This window comes from Micromonas commoda, chromosome 8 (genome assembly GCF_000090985.2).
Source record: "Micromonas commoda chromosome 8, complete sequence".
NCBI lineage: Eukaryota > Viridiplantae > Chlorophyta > Mamiellophyceae > Mamiellales > Mamiellaceae > Micromonas > Micromonas commoda.
Genome location: NC_013045.1, coordinates 959,886 through 974,054, shown reverse-complemented (window position 1 = coordinate 974,054; position 14,169 = coordinate 959,886). Strand labels below are relative to the sequence as shown.

Sequence of the window (14,169 nt, the reverse complement as noted above, 5' to 3'; positions counted from 1 at the left end):
TATGCTCGTGCCGTGCGTTGTGGCCCTGCGGAACCCTCCCGCGGGTCCTTTCGATCCGAGGAGCGTTTTCAGAGTTTCGGTAAGGACGAGTCAATAGACCGTCGCGTTCCCCGTTTCCGGTCGGACACGATAGTCCATTCCGTGCCGACCGACCGACGACGTGAACTGAAAGAGCGGGACGACGCAACTGCAGGAAGCGGTATGTCCTATGTACAACAACAGTTAACGAATGAAGGATGCGCGCCCGACACTCCCCGTCCTCTCTCTTCACGCGGACTTGGGCGGCGGCGGATTTTCCCCCCACGAGAACCCCAGCAACCACGCGAGGAAGAGGAACGGCACCTGCAGCGGGTAGCAGATGCAGTCCCAGAGGATCACCTTCAGCCACGTGTCCCGCGGCTTCCACGTCACGTTCCCGGGCGCGAGCAGCTCCTTCGCCTCTTTCCGCGCCTTGCCGTACGCCTCGTCGGACGGCCCGTACTTCGCCATGAACTCGTTCAGGGGCAGGAGCTGCTTCGAGCGCTGCTTGATCTCGTAAATCTTCCTCTCCTGCTCGTTGTTCACGTATCCGGCGGGCACCTTCGCCGCCCCAATCGCCGCCGCGGTGACCGTGGACTTCTGCGTGGACGCGATCGTCCGGAGCGCGCGCCTGAGCCGTTCCTTGTCCAGGTCCGACGAGCTCACGAAGGAGGACGCCGCGAGGATGGCGTCGGCATCCTTCGACGCGGCGGCGGCTCTCGCGGCGGCCTTCTTCTCGTCGATCTTCGTCGCCGCGGCCGCCTGCTTGGGGGCGACGTACCCGCCGCCGCCGGCCTTGCTCGCGGCGCCCTCCTTCGCCTTGGCCTTGCCCTCCTGCTGACCGAGCGAGGGAACCGCCTTCTCCTTGAGGTTGGAGCCGATGAACTGGCCCGCTTTCAAGAGCGCGAAGCCGGCGGCGGCGCCGGCGACGGCGAGGACGGGCTCGGAGCCCGCGGCGACGCCCGCGGCGGACGCGGCGCCCGCCGCGGCGAGCCCGCCGATCGCGATGACGCCGGCGAGGAGCGCGTTGGTCGTAGGCGGCTGCGGCGGCTGCGACTGCGACTGCGACTGGGGGGATTTCGACCAACCAGACCCAGTTGCCTGGTCGGCGACGGCGTCCGCGGTGGAGACGCCCATCTTGCCGGTGGGTAGGCCGGGGGACGACTTGGGCGCGCGCTTAAAGCGCGTGGACTCGGAGATGACCTCGTCGTTCTCGGACGCGTCGATGCCCGCCTCGAGCTGCGACGCCTCGTCGAGCATCGATCTCGACTTGGCCTTGAGGCTCTCGAGCCTGGTCGCGAGCGCGTCGACGTCGTCGTCCACGTCGGCGCCGTCCGCGCCGGACGCCGCGAGGGGGCGCGACGGCGCGTCTCGCCTCCGGCGCGCGGAGGGGACGCACACCGCGGTTCGGCGCGTCGAGATCATCGCGACGACGCGGCGGGTCCTGCCGCCGCGTGCGTCTGACGCCCGGGGGGCGCGGATCCCGCGCGCGGGGAGCACCGCGACGGGGCGGACGCCCGCGAGGCTCGCGAGAGCGGTCGAATGCATGGTCTGGGTGCGAATCGAGCGCGCGGAGCGCGATGCGCGGTGGCAAGAGCGCAGCCACTGTGCTGCTCCTACCCTACCGTTAGCGCAAAACGTCAGCTCAAGAAGCTGAGGTGGCAAGAGCCTCCTCCTCGCCACAGGTTGGCAGTTCAAGATTCGCAATCTTTAGCGCGATTGTGTGGCTCGGGGGCGAGGCCCCTGACTAACAGACGACACGGATTACGGCTCATCCACAAAGTTTACCATTAACTTTTCGAGTAAATAATCCCAGGCTGGTGCCGTTTTTCACGACAGCCGAATGAGCCACCATCGACCCTCGCTCGGCAGCACGGACGCGAACGCCTCCCACGCGGTCTCCATCGCGCGCGGCCACGGAAACAGCGCCCCGACCACCCGCACCGCGCTCCCCACGGCCGCCTCGACCGACCGGAACGTGCAAAGCGACAAAGCCGCCACGTCAATCGACCCGTCACTCGCGGGCGCGGCTGAACCAGCCCCCGCAATCGCCCCATCCCCGGGCGACCAGCCCTCGTCGACCGCGAACGACAACGCGGTAGCGCACCGCGGCCGCGTGACGTAGTAAATCACCGAGTACCTCGCGTTCGCTCCGAAATCGCGCCAACCCCGGACCCAGTGCGCGCACCTCCCGTCCACCCGCGCTATCGAATCGCGAGTGTCCACCACCCACCGCGTCGCGCCATCCTCAGACTCGACGCACAGCTCGCCGCCTTGGCCGTAGTCCCCCAGCGCGACGGCGTACTGATGGCTCTTATCCTCCCCGTCCACGTGCGGCGACCCGACGAAGTTTCGGGTGATTGCGAGGTGGTCGTACTCGAACCCGGGCTCCGCCCAATCAAGCACCGCGTTTGCCGCCGACTTGAGCTCGGCGTAGGGATCCACCACGTCGCTGCGCGGATCGTTCGCGCCGAGGACCTCGCGTCGGAGCACCAAGTACCGCTCCGAGTCCACCTTTGGGCGGTGACTCACCGGTGGCCAACGAGCGGTCTCCAGCGCGACGCGGAGGTTTGCCAGAAGCGGCTCCGGGACTGGCGCGCCTCGCGAGAACCTCAACGCTCGCGCGGTGAGCTCGGCGCGCCTCGGGTGGTTCGACCCGTCGGCGACAGCGCCGAGGTACGCGTCGACTGAGGGTAAGCCCGCGGCTCGTGCCCTCGCCGCGAGCGTCCGTTTCGGCCACGCGCGGGCCACCGCGAGATGGCTCGGGTCCCGACCGGGCGCGACGGGACCGTCATCATCCGCGTCGGCATCCGCGTCGTCGGCATCCGCGTCGGCTCCGGCGTCCGCGTCCGAATCCCCGCACGCGGACCCGTACGCGGACCCGTCCGCGCTGCTCTCGAACGCGGAGTCGCTCTTGACGCGACTCAACGGCTCGCGCCCTGACTCGCGGTTCTGTCCGACGCCGGGTAGGTTCTGTCCGACGCCGGGTAACGGTTTCGGAGTCGCGGCAAAGTTTGCGACGAGCGAGACGCCCTCCGCCGGCGACGCGCCGTCGATGTGCGGAAGCGCGGCGTTCGCTTCTTCCCCGTCTCTGAACCGCACGAACCCGTACCCGATCCAACGCCCGGTTCCTCTCTCCCTCCAGCCCTTTCGGACCACCAGACGGACGATCGGTTGGTCGATCCCAGAGGAGCCGGGTATGGCGGCGTGGACGAGTCGTTTGAGCGCTCGCGGGTACGCGTGTTCGCCGTGCAAGCCGCCGACCCAGAGCTCGGCGTCGCTCGCCTCGCGGCGGTTCGCGTCCTCCGTCGCTGCGTTACCTCGTCGCCGTTGTTTCCCCCCGCGCCGCTCGGCGCCCGACTGTTTCGCGACTTTTCCAGACTTTTCGGCAAAGTCCGGAGGGTCGAACGTCGGGCGCTCGAGCTTCCCCGCGTTGACGAGTTCGGCGGCGGCGGCGACGCCGCCGTGGGACGCGCACCACGCGCCGCACGCCTCGGTCGCGTCGTTGTAGTGCCGGAACAGCTTGTTGCGAGACGGGAACGGATGGGCGCACATGAGACACGCGAAGTCGGCTTCGGGCGGCTGCGGCGGCGGCGGTGACTCACCGGGCGGTGACTCATCACCGGCGACTTCGTCGTCGTTCGCCGTCTCGAAGCCGTCGGTGTCGTCGCCGCCGGATCCGCCCTCGTCCCGCGCTCCGAGCTCCTCCGCGATGGTCGTGCGCTGCCCTTTGTCCCTCGCGACGCCGCCCTCGGGCGCGTCGCCCACGTCGAGGAGCGCGAATCTGGCGGCTGGACGATACGGACACGGCGGGAAATCCTCACCCGCGCCGACCCACTCCTTCGCGACCAACGACCTACCGCTCAGCTCCTCCGCCTCGACGATCATCTCCTCGAACCTCGCGTCGCTCACGGCCAGCGCGTTCGAGCCGATGAGCACGCCGGCGCCCGTGTCGGCGCAGACCTCCACGCACATGGCGAGCAGCTGGCCCGTGTGGCGCTCCGCCTCGAAGGCCCAATCGCTGTTTCGAGAAAACCTCGGCGGAGGGTCCACGACCACGAGATCGTACCGCACCTCGCTCCGCGCGGTCATCGCCAAGAAGCGCACGACGTCTTTGCGCTGAAACGCGCGCCAGTCCCCCTCGTGTGGCAGGCCGTTGAGCGCGTAGTTCACCTTGGCCGCCGCGAGACACGGAGTCTTAGCGTCGACGTTGTGCGAGCACGTCGCGCCCCCCGCGGACGCCGCCGCGCCGAAGCCGCCGGTGTAGGAGAACAGGTTCAGCACCCTTTTCCCGTTCGAGATTTGCCGCACGAGCTCGCGCGCGGGCCTGGAGTCCAGGAAGACGCCCACGTGTTCCTCCCCGGTGAGCCACAGCCCGAATTTTAGTCCGTCATCGCCGGGCTCGCGAACGACGACGCCGTCGCGGTGGGTGTCCTTGCCCTCCTTGGCGGCGGCTTCGTCCGCCGCGCGCCTCGCCTCCGCCGCGAGTGCGTCATCGACTCCCTCGCCGCCGCCGCTCACCGGAACGCCCGACACGAGGCACCCGCCGCGCTCGCCCGGCGCCTTGCTCCAACGCCGCTTGAGATACACCGGAGTTTTATCTCCCAGTCGCTTCGTCACCGCCCTCAGCAGCGGGTCGACGCACGCCCAGCGCCTGTGCTGCTCGACGAGCACCGCGGGGCCGAGGAGGTCCGCGGTCGCGCCGTCGAAGCCGTCGCCGGTGCCGTGAACCAGGCGGAGCGCCAAGCCCGCGGCGGACGCGGCGCGGAGCCTCTCGAGGTTGTTCGACATAGTATCGTTCGAGACGCCTTCGCCTCGGACCCGAAAGAGGCCAGCCTTTACCCGCTTATCCACCGCGGCGTCGAAGAGTCGCGTCGCCTCGTCGTCGGACATCACGGTCCTCGCGGGTGGTACCTCCGCCTTGAGCGGCCTGTGCTCGGAGAAGTCGGCATCGTACACCTTGTCGGCTTTGGAGATGCCGGCGCTCCTATCGCCGGGTTTCCACTGGTTTGGTTTCTTCTTCTTCTCCGTCGTCGTCGTCGCCGCCGCCGGTCGCTTGTGCGCGGACGGCTTGCGCGGCGCGATGTTCTTCGCGCGAACGTCCACGAGGTCTCCGGCCATGATCGAGACCCCGCAGACTGGCTCGTTGGGCCCGTCCCGATCACCCGCCGTCGGTATTCTCCACTGGGTGATGAGCACCACGATCTCGGGGGCGTGAAGGTCGAGCGTCGCGGGCGGCAGGGACGCGCTGGATCTGGCGTTCATCAGCGCGCGAAGCGCGGCATCGCGCGCGACGACGCGCGCGAGCGGCGGCGCGCCGTTCGCGCTCGCCGCGCGGCTGTCGTCGCCGCGGGTGTGCACCGCCACCGCGACGCGGCAGCTCGGAGCGCTCAGCTTGGACGACGGGTCGCGCACCGCCGCGTCGCATTCGGTCACGACCGCCGCCTCGAGCGCTTCCTCGGTCGCCGCGACGCAGGACGACACCGGGAAGATGTACTGGCAAGATTTGAGCGCGGCCGCGGGTACGTCGCGACGCCCGACCAGCGCCGCGAAGGCCTCCACCGCGTCCGCGCGAGTGTTGGCCATTTTACCCGGGAAACCCTCATCGACCGTTTCGTCGTCTCGCGGGGAGTGCTTCTGAGAAATGCCGTCGTATCTGAGCCACGCGAGCCCCTTGTGCGCGACGGCGATGCGCCGCGCGTGTTCCTCGATCGACATCGATCGTCCCTCGCCCTTCGCGGCGGTGTCGTCGCTTCGGTCGCTCGCGTTTCCATCCTCCAGCGTGGCAGCTGACGTGGACAAGGTTATTTTTTTCCCCGTACCATGGAGCTCGCCGAGCGCGCGCTGCACCTCGCGCACAGCCGCGTCCTCGCAGCCGAACTTGCACGCCACGAGGAGACCCGGCCCCCGCATCGGCCCGGCCGCGTCTTTCGCGTCAATCATCGTCCGGTTCAGGGTTGGTTTTGACAGAGGAATCAATGCGCTCGAGGGTAAAAACAAAAAAACAATTCGCGGTTGTCCTCCATCGACCAGTCGACGAGTCGACGTCGAAAGATCCTCGGCGTTACGAAGGTGTTCAATAATTTATCACAGTTGGTTACGGGAGCGTCGTCGTCCAACCCCTCACCGTCCATCGCCACCCTAAACCCGACTAGTGCACCCACGCGGGTCCGATCGCCAGGCCGTCGCTGGGCTCGCGCCCGATCCCCCGTACGTCCGCCTCGGAGATGTCCAGCAGCGTCGAATCCGGAGAATGGCCAAACGCGTCGTCGCCGGCGTCCCCGATGCGTAGCACCTCGCGCACCAACACGTCGAGGCACTTGGCGGCGTGCACGTCCGCCCGCGCGCGTCCGCTCGTCCCGGCGGCGACCGCCTTGGACGCCCGCGCCGCGAACCGTCGCAGCCGCGCGGGTCTCCTTCCCTTGCGAAGCAGCGTGGAAATCCTCTGGCCGTTGTGGGTCAGCGCGAGGAGCGCATCCGCGGCGGCTGCCCTCGCTCCGGGATCGGACGCGCCAGCGGCGGCGACGAGCGCGTCGAGCGCCCTCGGGTTCGCGGTGACGTGCGCCTTGGCCTCGGTGTGGAAGCAGAGGTTGCGGAGCAGGAGGAGCGCCTCGAGCGCCGCAACCGGGAGCTGCGTCTGAAACACGGAATTTTTAGGCGCGTCTGGCCCGGCGAGCCCGGGCAGCTTGAGGATGACGTCGATGTCGTCATCCTCGTCGTCGTTTATCCTGTGTCCCGCGACGCCCGCCGAGGCGAGAACCTCCAGGATGAGCTGCATGAGCTCGCCGCCGCCCGCGCGGAGCACCTCGCGTCGGCCGTCGTCGCCCCCGCCGCCCGCCACGTCCGCCAGCGCGCGAATAGCCGCAACCTGCCTCTGCGCGTCCCGCTTACCAACCGCCGCCGCGAATTGCTCCATCGTCTTGGGGAGAAACTGCGAGCGCAAAAGCCACCGCCTGGCGTCGGGTTGGCCCGCGAGCGCCGCGAGGGGCGCGAGCGCCAGTCGCGTCGTCGCCGCCGGGCTGGTGTTGCGAAAGGCGAGGCGGAGCATGCGCTCGGCGAACGAGATGGGCTTGCCCCCGTCGCCCGCGTCGACATCCTCGACGCACATCCGCTTGGCGTCGTCGTTGCCAGCCATCAAGTTCGCGGCTAACCCCATGAGCTCGTGGCACAGGTGCCTGTCGCTCACCGCGTGACGCCACAGCGCGTGCATCGCCGGCATCGCGCCGTGCGCCATGGCGTCGGCGCGCGCCGCAGCCGCCGCGTGGCCAGTCGCGGAAGCCGTCTCGCTTCGCCCGTCGCGATCCGCCGTCGCCGCCGAAGCAAACGCGCCCATCGTCTCGTCATCCTCCGCCGCCGCCGCCGTGGCGCTGGGGGAGCAGTACAACACGTGCTTGAGCAGGGAGACGCACTCGCCGAGGACGGCGTCCGCGGGCATGGCGAGCGGCCTGGGCGCGGGGGGCAGCGGCGGTGGGACCGGTTTGGTCCGGGGGTATCCCCGGAGATCGCGTTCCAACTCGGCGGCGGCGTCCGCCGCGCGTCGTTCGTACGCGATGATGCGGTGCGCGCGCGCGGCGACGCGAAGCAGCGTCGCCGTGAGCTCCGCGTCCGCTGCGGCTCGCTTGGCGCTCGCGCTGTAAGCCAGGACGTTCCTGAGCGCGGCGGATACCGCGGTGTGCGGCGTGGCGGCGGCGGCGGCGCCGGGTGTTTTCCACTGCTCTTCACCGCCGCCGCCGCCGCCGACGGCTTGCGCGTGCCACAGTCGCATGAGCGACGTCGCCAGCCTCGCGCCGACGGGACCGCCCATCCCGCCCTGCCTCGCCGCAGCTTCCATGACGATCGCCGACGCCTGGGGCGAGCGAAAGAGCGTCGCGAGGAGCTCACACGCCGACGTGGCGGCGACCGTGAGACCCGCCCCCGCGGACCCGACGACGCTCCGGTGTATCGATCCAGACGCCCCCGCGGCGGCGAGGTCCAGGATGAGAGCGCAGGACAGCGGAGCCGCCGCGACGCACTGCCACGCGGCGTTCGTCGCGGCATCGCCCACTCCCGGGTCGGGTGCCGCCGCGAGGACCGCCGCGAGTCCGCTCGCGGACCTCGCGAAGGCTCGGCACACCGACGCTCGTCTCGGCGCGTCGAGTCGACTGGGCGACCCGCCGGCTCTGGGCGGCGGGCGAGTCACCAGCGCCCCCGCGGCGGCGGCGAGCGTCGCCGCCATCTGCGGCACGGCGCTGGTGTCGCACGCGATCCTCGGCGCGGCGAACAACCGCGATGCCGTACTCACGGCCCGTGCGGATCGATCGTTCTCGAGGTCGGACGCGGCCGGCTCGAGGTTTTCGAGGTTTGCCGCGGCGATCGCGCCCACGAGCGCCGCGACGTTCGCCGCAGCCGCCGCGGCGTCCTCCGCGGCTTTCGCGGGCGGGTTCGCCCACGCGAGCACCTCGGGAGGGGGAGCCGCGAGGCACGTGCGCCAAGGTGCGGGGTCGAGGGCGCGGAGCGCGGCGGCGAGCGAGGGCGGCCAGTTGTCCTCAGCTTCGTCGTCAATTTCCGGGATTTCATTCGAATCGAAATTCGCATCGCCCGAAAATGCTCGCGGCGACAAGGCGACTCCGACGATGACCGGCGAGAGGCGCGAGCACGCGAGGAGCGCCGCGGCGGCGCCGCGACGGAGCGCCGCCGCGGCGGCCGGGTCGGTGACCGCCGGTTCCAACCCCGGGCTCCCGCCGTCCGCGTCGGCGGTCGCGTACGGGTGGGGGGACCCGCCCGCCTTTGCGCCCTCGCCCGAGCACGCGACGAGAACCTCCGCCAAGCCTCGCCAAATCTCCCCGCCGTTGAGCAGCGGCACGACGTCCGGCACCGGCTGCTGCAGCAGCGTCAGCGGGTCCGCCGCGGCGGTGGTGGACAGGCACGCCGCCACGAACTGGCACGCCGCGGCTCGAACCGCCGGCGCCTCGGTGTAGTCCAGCGCCACCCTGGCGCCCGCGGCGGGAGCGTCTGGCCACGTCGTCGCCAACAGCGCGCACGTGAACCTCGCGTCGGGCGAGGCCGCTCGGGAGAGCAGCCTCCACGCGCTCGCCCTGCGGCTGGCGCGGCAGTCCCGCGCCAGTCGCGCGAGCCAAAACGTGGCGCCCGTGGACGCCCACGCCCTGGACCAAGCGGTACCGGGCGCCGCTTCGCACGTCGCGTCCAAGGCTTCGACGCCGGCGTCCACCAGCGCGCCCCACCGCGAGCCAACCGTCCCAGCCATCTCCTCCGCGATTCGTCTCCGCGCGTCCATCCGCGCCGAGGATGGCGCGCCAGGCCCCGTGGGGTCCGCGCCGATGCGCGCGGTGCAGCAGTAGGTGAGCAGGGGCTCGACGACGATGTCCGCGAGATCCGCGGCGGCTCCGGACGCATCCGGAGGGGATTCCGCATCCGCGGATGTTCTCGACGCCGACGCGAGCGCGCAAGCCCTGGCGCAGCTCGCGACGCACTCGACCGCGGCGACGCGCGCGCCGTACTCGCACCGCGCGTCCGCGACGAGCGTCTCGGTGACCGCCTCGCACAGGTCCGTCTCGCACAGGACCAACCCGGCGACCCTCGCCGCCGCCGCCGACGCCGCCGACGCCGCCTCGGGAGAGTCGACGAACCCGCCGTACGTCGCCGCCGAGCTCAACGCCACGGCGGCGTCGAGAACACGCGCGGCGAGCTCGCAGGCAGCCTTGGCGGCGGCTGACGACGCCGCGGACATCTCCCCGCGCTCCTCGGGGTTGAAAGAATCGGGGTCGTGAGAAACGGGGTCGGAAACGATGGGTTTCGCGTCTCGGATTCGAAACGTCTCCGGCGACGCGATGAAACCGGGCGCGAACCGCTCGTCGCCTCCGACGGCGACGGCGCGGACGACGGGCACCGCCGCGCGTTTGACCGCCTCGGCGATCCACGCGAGGCGGTCGAGCGGCGCCGGGGCGGTCGCGACGCGCATCGCCCGCGCGAGGGTCGAAGCGAGCGACGCCCACAGCCTGGCGTCCTCGGGCGACCGCGGCGGGGTGTGAAGCAGCCTCGCCGCACGTTTCGGCCACGTCGCGGCGAGAATCGCGTTGGCGCCGGGCGGGCCAAAGGCGAGGACGCCGCGGAGGGACGCGCACGCGGCGGTGGCGTCGTCGTGCGACCGCGCCTGCGCCAGCCTCGCGAGGGACACCATCGCGGACGACGCTGGGGACGCCCAGCGGAGCGTTGCGTCGGCGACCCTCGCGACGGGGCCCACCGTTCGAGCGTCGCCGCCGGCTTCGTACATCATGCGCTCGACGGTGGCCAGCACCCCCGCGGCGCCGCCGAGCCTGCGAACCTCGCGCCTCTGCGCGAGCATGGCGCGGACGCGCGCGCGGTCGGTCCCCTCAGCCTCGAGCGGCGACGACGCCCTTGACGCCGCCAACCTGGCCTTATTAAGAGCCCCCGCGTCCATCGGTCTAATCGGAACCGGGAACCTGAGCTGTCTCGCGATGGACGCGGGCACGTGCATGGCGGTCGGGTCGGGCACCACCCCGAGCCCGGCGTGCGTCGTCGCGAGGTCCGCCACCTTTCCAAAGACGACGTACGCGCAAAACACCGCGAGGTGCTCGCGGACGGCGGCCCTGGGATGGAACACCAGCGGCAGCACCGGCGACGACTGTCCGTAAGGCTGCGCGGCCTCCGCGGGAGATGCGCGCGAAATCTCCGAGAAGAACACGCGCGCCTCGCGGCTGTGCCTGACGCACGTCGCGAGCACCTTGAGCGCCGCGACGCCCACGTCGTTCGTCACGCGCTCCGCCTCCGGCGCCAGCGCGGCGGCGGCGAGCGCGGCGAGCCTCGCGAGCACCTCGCGCGAGCAGACGACTTTGTGGAGGCTCGGATCCGCGGCGCACAGCGACAGCTGATCGCCCGCGACGACGCGCACGGACGTACCGAGGGTGTGCGTCATCATCACATCCACGAGGTTTCCGACGTCCTTACCGCCAAACACCGAAGCCGCGAGGGGCGACGCGCGCACTTCGCCGTAATCAACCGCAAACTTGTTATCCGCGTGTCGCACGACGGAGCCGAAGGGGTCGACCCGCGCCTGTCGCTCAATTTCGGCCTGAGCAGCAGCCGCGGCGCCCTCCGCGTCGCCCTCCTCCCCGTCAATTGAAGCATCCACGTCCTCCTCCCCGGAGGTTCCGTGGGTGGCGGCGTCCGTACCCATGGCGCGCGCGAGTCCCGTCGCCGCCGCGGCCCGTCGCCTCGCGGAATGGTGAAAAAGTCCGCGGAGGAGGGGCTCGAGCGGGGTCCACGCGTCGGCTGGCGCCGCTCGAACCGCCGCCGCCGCCGCCGCCGCCGCCGCCGGTCCCACGACGTCGTCGTCCAGGTCGCACTCGAGCCACGGGAGCCACGGGAGCAGCGCCCTGGCGGCGGCGGACGCCAGCGGCGACTCGGACTTACCCGCGCGGCCGCCAAATCCGCACGCGATGGCGTCGAGGCACTTGGCCGCGTTGAGCCGGGTATCCGGATCGGCGAGGCCGCCGGAGACGATTTCACCCGTCACCGCGGGGCCGACCATCACGGCGCGGGCAGCCGCGGACACGGCCGCCGCCGCGCCGCCCGCCTCCGCCGCCATGGCGATCTCGGCCGCCGCCGCCAGAGCCGCGTACGCGCCGCGACGAGCCGCGGGGGAGACGTGCCGCAGGAGCTCCGACGTGGCCAACCTCGCGTCCTCGACGCCGTCGCCCAGACGCCTCCGCTCCTCAAAGGCGTCGGCGCCCTCGGCACCCTCGGGCACCGCCGCCGTCGCGGACGCCGTCGCGGTGAGGAGCGTCGCGATGAGCCGCGCGGCGAGGGGCTCCGATTCGTCCTCGGCGATAAAGTCCAGCGCCGGGAGCGCCTCCATCGTCATCCTCGCGGCGTCGCTCGGGGACCGCGACGCTGCGGCGGCGGCGTCGTCCCTCGCCGCAACCTCCGCGGCGTGCGTCGCGCGCTCGGCAGCCTCCGCCGCCGCGCACTCGGCCTTAGACGATGGCCTGCCCAGGACGTCCAACGCCGCCAGCGTCACCTTACGAAGCCCGGGAACCGCCGCCGCCAGCAGCTCGTCAATCGCCGCCGTCTCCAAGCGCGTCACCAGGCGAGCCGGGATCTTCCCCCGCCGCGCCGCGATCGCCGACGCATCCGCGCCCGCGGCGGCGAGCATCACCGCCGTCATGGCGAGCGCCGGGAAGAACGCCGGGCACTCGCCCGTGGGGAGCAACTCGTCCTCGCCGCTCGCCGAGGCGATCGCGCTCGCCGTCGCCAACGCCCGCTCCATCGCCGTCGCGTACACCCCGAGACGGGTCGCCACCGCCTCGACGTCGACGACGCCTAAAGCCTCGGCGTCGTCGCCGCGGTCCGCGGGGGTGAGCTCGAGCAGCGGCAACGTCTCATGGAGCACGAGGAGGGCGTCGCCCGCCACCGCCGGTTCCGCGAGCAGGGGAACGACGGAGACGGCGAGGAGGTGCGCGACGGGCAGCGCGTGAAGCGGGTCCCGGCCCGGAACGCCGTCGTCGTTTAATTCGTCGTCGTCGTCGGAGCAGGGAACCGGCGGCGGATAGCTGTTCTCGCGCGCGCCACCGAGCAGTATGTCCTCGACGTCATCCGGGTCGGCCGGCGTCGTCGTTCGGGGACCGAGACGAACCGCGTGGGCGCCGTCGTTCGCGTGACCCAACGCACCCTTGATCGCGACGACGAAATCCTTCAGCGCGGCGAGCGCCGCGGCGCGAACCGCCGCGGGGGCGATGGGTGATCCGCCGCGCGTCGCCCTGTGCGCGTTGTGCGCCGCGGTGGGGCCCTCCCTGGCGCGCGCGAGCGAGATGACCGCCCAGAGGCACCTCGGCCGCTGAAGCAGCGCCTGCGGCGGGAGATCCTTCAGCGCGCAATCGGTAAACTCCGTCAGCGCCGCCATGAGCAGGCACGGATCGTCCGCGTGCCGCAGCCTGACGGAGAGCTCGAGGAGCCGCGCGTCGTCGCGCGGCGAGATCCGGCACCGGCGCAGGTGAAGGCTCCCCCCGCGCGTCGCCGTCTCCAGCGTTCGCGAGTCTCCGACGGCGGCGACGGCGGCGGCATCCGCGGCGACGGCGGCGGCTCGGCTCGACTCGGACTCGAGACCGTGCGTGCGGACGATGTTCCAGTACGCGGTGGCGAGCCGCGGGTTCTTGCGGAACATGTCCTTGAGCGCCGGGTCGAGTCTGATGAACGCGGGGTCGTCGTCGTCGACTTCGCCGGCGGCGGCCTCGGCGTCCTCCTCCTCCTCCTCCACCGCTGTCTCCTCCTCTTCATCCGCGGTATCCTCCTCTTCATCCGCGGTATCCTCCTCTTCATCCGCGGTATCCTCCTCCTCCTCCGCGGGGGCGTCCTCCTCCTCCTCCGCGGGGGCGTCCTCCTTTGAATCCTCCTCCTTCGAATCCTCAACCTCTGTGGAGTCCTCAGCCTCGGCGGTCTCCTCAGCGGGCGGTTCCTCCGCCGCCTCCTCTGCGTCGTCTGATTCGGGGACGTCCGCGTTCGCCGTCTCTGGTTCGGGCCCGGGCGGCGATGAGGGCGGCTCCTGGGGCGCGACGTCGGCGCCTCCCGTCGCGATCTTCTCGACGAGGGATTCGATCTGCGCGGCGAGCTGCCTGGAAGCGCCGTCGGTGACCTCGAGCAGCGCGGCCTCCGCGCCGAGGTTCTGGAGCCTGGCCGCGGCGGTGGGTTCCTCCTCGACAATGCGGCGGAGCATGGCGAGCGCCCGCTCGTCGCCAGGCACGGAGTCCTCGTGGCCGAACCAATCGAGCAGCGCTCTGAGCACGCCCGAGTGCGAGCCGACGTCCTTGAAGGTCAGCAGGTCGTTGCTGAGCTTGAAGTTCAGCGACGCGATGGCGCGCTCGCGAATGTCCAGTAGCGAGTGGCCGAGCTTGTCGCCCATGAGCGCCAGCTTGGCGGCGATTTCGTCGGGGGACCGCTCTATGATCATCGCGCCTTTGCTGACCTCTCGACGGAATGCGAAGAAGCCGCCGAGTGTCCGTTGCCCGAGTCAATCGGCACCCAACAATTAGTCTCTCTCTGACCAACAGTCACGCGAATCGAGCAGCCGCGACGCCGCTATTAGGTGGACGGGAGACCTCCGAGGGTGTCTCCGCGCCTCGTGCGCCGCCGAGACAG

General features: G+C 70.9%; 3 protein-coding genes across 3 annotated transcripts; all 3 read right to left on the bottom strand.

Annotated features, from left to right (window-relative positions):
* Positions 1-267: 267 nt before the first annotated feature.
* Positions 268-1,566, bottom strand: MICPUN_60869 (predicted protein; the record flags this gene model as incomplete). Its single annotated transcript, XM_002507951.1, has 1 exon — positions 268-1,566. One exon carries the CDS (start codon positions 1,564-1,566, stop codon positions 268-270), a length of 1,299 nt encoding a protein of 432 aa, XP_002507997.1.
* A 282-nt stretch (positions 1,567-1,848) lies between these two features.
* Positions 1,849-5,961, bottom strand: MICPUN_60868 (predicted protein; the record flags this gene model as incomplete). The annotated part of the gene is made up of 1 exon (XM_002507950.1): positions 1,849-5,961. The coding sequence occupies one exon, from the start codon at positions 5,959-5,961 to the stop codon at positions 1,849-1,851; it is 4,113 nt and encodes a 1,370-aa protein (XP_002507996.1).
* A 208-nt stretch (positions 5,962-6,169) lies between these two features.
* MICPUN_60867 (predicted protein) lies at positions 6,170-13,981 on the bottom strand (the record flags this gene model as incomplete). Its single annotated transcript, XM_002507949.1, has 1 exon — positions 6,170-13,981. One exon carries the CDS (start codon positions 13,979-13,981, stop codon positions 6,170-6,172), a length of 7,812 nt encoding a protein of 2,603 aa, XP_002507995.1.
* Between the last annotated feature and the right edge of the window lie 188 nt (positions 13,982-14,169).